The following is a 2,682-nucleotide window of genomic DNA, read 5'->3' on the forward strand; positions in this document are numbered from 1 at the left end:
ATCCCGAGTTGGTAAACCCCAGCATTAATACCTTGAGATAGGATATGGAAATTAAAGTAAGTATTGTACACACTACAAACGTACCTAGGTACCATAAGTCATGGATTGTATTCATGTGGGACAAATCATAAAGGCTTTTGTATTTCATTGCTCCCACATCGCGTAGACCTCCTGGAGCAGTCCACAGAAATGATGGGTAAGTATCCCGAGTTGGTAAACCCCAGCATTAATACCTTGAGATAGGATATGGAAATTAAAGTAAGTATTGTACACACTACACACGTAGGTACCATAAGTCATGGATTGTATTCATGTGGGACAAATCATAAAGGCTTTTGTATTTCATTGCTCCACATCGCGTTCTAGGATTTCTGATTGTTGTTTGGTTGAAATTTTGCTGACTTATTCCCTTCAATTTTCTTTCAGATGATACAATGGCGGCTGAGGAGTTTGAGCGGGAAGGCATGTGTCATTGTTGTGGTGAAGATATTGACACGGCTCATGTGGTGAGTGACTTTTTTTTTTCCTGCCCACACATCGCGTTTTAGGATTTCTGATTGTTGTTTGGTTGAAGTTTTGCTGACTTATTCCCTTGTTCAATTTTCTTTCAGATGATACAATGGCGGCTGAAGAGTTTGAGCGGGAAGGCATGTGTCATTGTTGTGGTGAAGATATTGACACGGCTCATGTGGTGAGTGACTTTTTTTTTTCCTGCCCAGTTACCTTTTGTAGACTTACTTCAGTCATGGAGAACATGTTGCTCCAATAGGTGAAGAAGATATTGCAGCAGAAAGATAAAGAGAAGAAAAAAAATTGGTTATTCATCAATAAATTTAATGAGTTCCTTTTTTTATATATGAGGTGAAGACTAACAACGGAAGTCTTACTGTCCCAAAGTCAAAGAGAGGGATAAGACAGGATAGGAGAAAGCTAGCCATTCCGAGAACCAACTTGAAAATAACATAAAATCCGTAGCGAGCCGGAATTGAACCCGCGGCCTAGCACAGGTAGAGAAGGAAATATGAAAATTTCGAGAACGAATCTTATCTGTTTAGGATGAAATCTGCCCGGACGGGAATGGAACCCGCGATCTAGAGCTTACAATAAACTCACTGATTACCTCTTGATATTCCGTAGGGTGGCGAGTTCTCGTGCGATGATTGCGAGAAGACATTCAAGCTCAAGTCTAGTCTGGAGAGACATCGCCGCGTTATTCACTCGGAAGGGACCACATTTGATTGTCCCGAGTGTAATGCCCGCTGTCCGGACAAGGGAACTCTGGCCCGCCACATGTATACGCACACAGGTACAGTCAACTCGTATTATACCCATTTGTTTTGGTAGGAAAAGAAGTGCTTTGAAAGAGCGCTTATTAATGTAAGGTTTCAAAGGGTACCCTGGCCCACGCACACAGATTCGGTCAACTGGTATTATACCCATTTATTTATCTAGAAAACTTCAGCTCCCATGGCGTAGTGGTCACTGCGCTCGCCTTGCACGCGGGAGACCCGGGTTCGATTCCCGGCGGGGTCAAAAAATTGTATCATAATAATTGATTCCGTGACTGGCTCTTACGGGGCCCACTCAGCCTCGTGGGGAAAATGAGTAGCTATGTAATATACCTAAATGCACATAGCGACCGGTGCCAGCATGGTAGGAAAACATTGGGAGCGGGGTTATTCAGATATTTGGAAAATCCTACAATGCTGCAGTGAGCACCAAAGTTGTGATATAATAACAAAAAAACGGCATCTGCTTTTTTTTTTTTTTTTTTTATTGTACCATTTCTTTTCAAGGGAACTTTGGCCCGCCACATGTATACGCACACAGGTACAGTCAACTGGTGTTATACCCATTTGTTTTGGTAGGAAAAGAAGAGTTTTGAAATACGTTATGCGCTTATTAATGTAAGGTTTCAAAGGGTACCCTGGCCCATGCACACAGATTCGGTCAACTGGTATTATACCCATTTTATTTACTTAGAAAACTTCAGCTCCCATGGCGTAGTGGTCATTGCGCTCGCCTTGAACGCGGGAGACCCGGGTTCGATTCCCGGCGGGGTCAAAAAAATGGCATCGTGGAAATAATTGATTCCGTGACTGGCTGTTGCGGGGAACACTCAGCCTCGTGAGGAAAATGAGTAGCTATGTAATATACCTAAATGCACATAGCGATCGGTGCTAGCATGGTAGGTAAACATTGGGAGCTGGGTTATTCATATATTTGGAAAATCCTACAATGCTGCAGTGAGCACCAAAGTTGTGATATAATAACTCAAAGAAACGGCATCAGCATTTATTTTTATTATTATTATTATTTTTTTAATTGTACCATTTCTTTTGTCTCTTCTTTTTGTCTTATATCTTAGAATGACTGTGTCATTAATTTATGTCTCCACAGGTCTAAAACCATACGAGTGTCCTACTTGTCACAAGGAGTTCTCACGTCGCTATCATTTAGTAAGACATAACTATCAAACTGGATGTAACGGAGCTGCCAGACCTACCTTCCCTTGTCAGGTATGATACACGTCTAGGGGGTTAGTGGTTCGAAAAGATTTGATAGAGTTCGAAGAGATCTGTAACTGCAAAGGTCTTATCGTCTCGAAATCGAAGAGAGAAGGAACACAGGATAGGAGAAAGCCAGCCTTTCCGAGAACGAACATTATCCCTTCAGGATAAA

General features: G+C 42.0%; 1 protein-coding gene and 1 non-coding gene across 3 annotated transcripts; both read left to right on the forward strand.

Annotated features, from left to right (window-relative positions):
- The first annotated feature begins 169 nt into the window (after window positions 1-169).
- On the forward strand, window positions 170-2,534 carry LOC103522500 (zinc finger protein 774). Of its 2 annotated transcripts, none has more exons than XM_026832609.1 (4): window positions 170-196; window positions 427-506; window positions 1,138-1,306; window positions 2,401-2,534. In XM_026832609.1, the coding sequence occupies exons 1-4, from the start codon at window positions 190-192 to the stop codon at window positions 2,523-2,525; spliced, it is 381 nt and encodes a 126-aa protein (XP_026688410.1). In that variant the 5' UTR covers window positions 170-189; the 3' UTR covers window positions 2,526-2,534. The 2 variants fall into 2 exon arrangements, with proteins under 2 accessions (XP_026688410.1, XP_008485825.2); XM_008487603.2 differs by lacking the exon at window positions 427-506 and adding an exon at window positions 612-691.
- On the forward strand, window positions 1,993-2,064 carry Trnas-uga. Its single transcript has one exon. It is a non-coding gene; the product is annotated as a tRNA-Ser (tRNA).
- Window positions 2,535-2,682: the final 148 nt, after the last annotated feature.

Source organism: Diaphorina citri, unplaced genomic scaffold (genome assembly GCF_000475195.1).
Source record: "Diaphorina citri unplaced genomic scaffold, Diaci psyllid genome assembly version 1.1 scaffold8902, whole genome shotgun sequence".
NCBI classification, from domain to species: domain Eukaryota; kingdom Metazoa; phylum Arthropoda; class Insecta; order Hemiptera; family Psyllidae; genus Diaphorina; species Diaphorina citri.

Coding starts and splice junctions, on each gene's coding strand:
- LOC103522500 (XM_026832609.1), top strand. Junction 507..1,137: donor ATATTGACACGGCTCATGTG/GTGAGTGACTTT, acceptor GATATTCCGTAG/GGTGGCGAGTTCTCGTGCGA. Junction 1,307..2,400: donor CCACATGTATACGCACACAG/GTACAGTCAACT, acceptor ATGTCTCCACAG/GTCTAAAACCATACGAGTGT.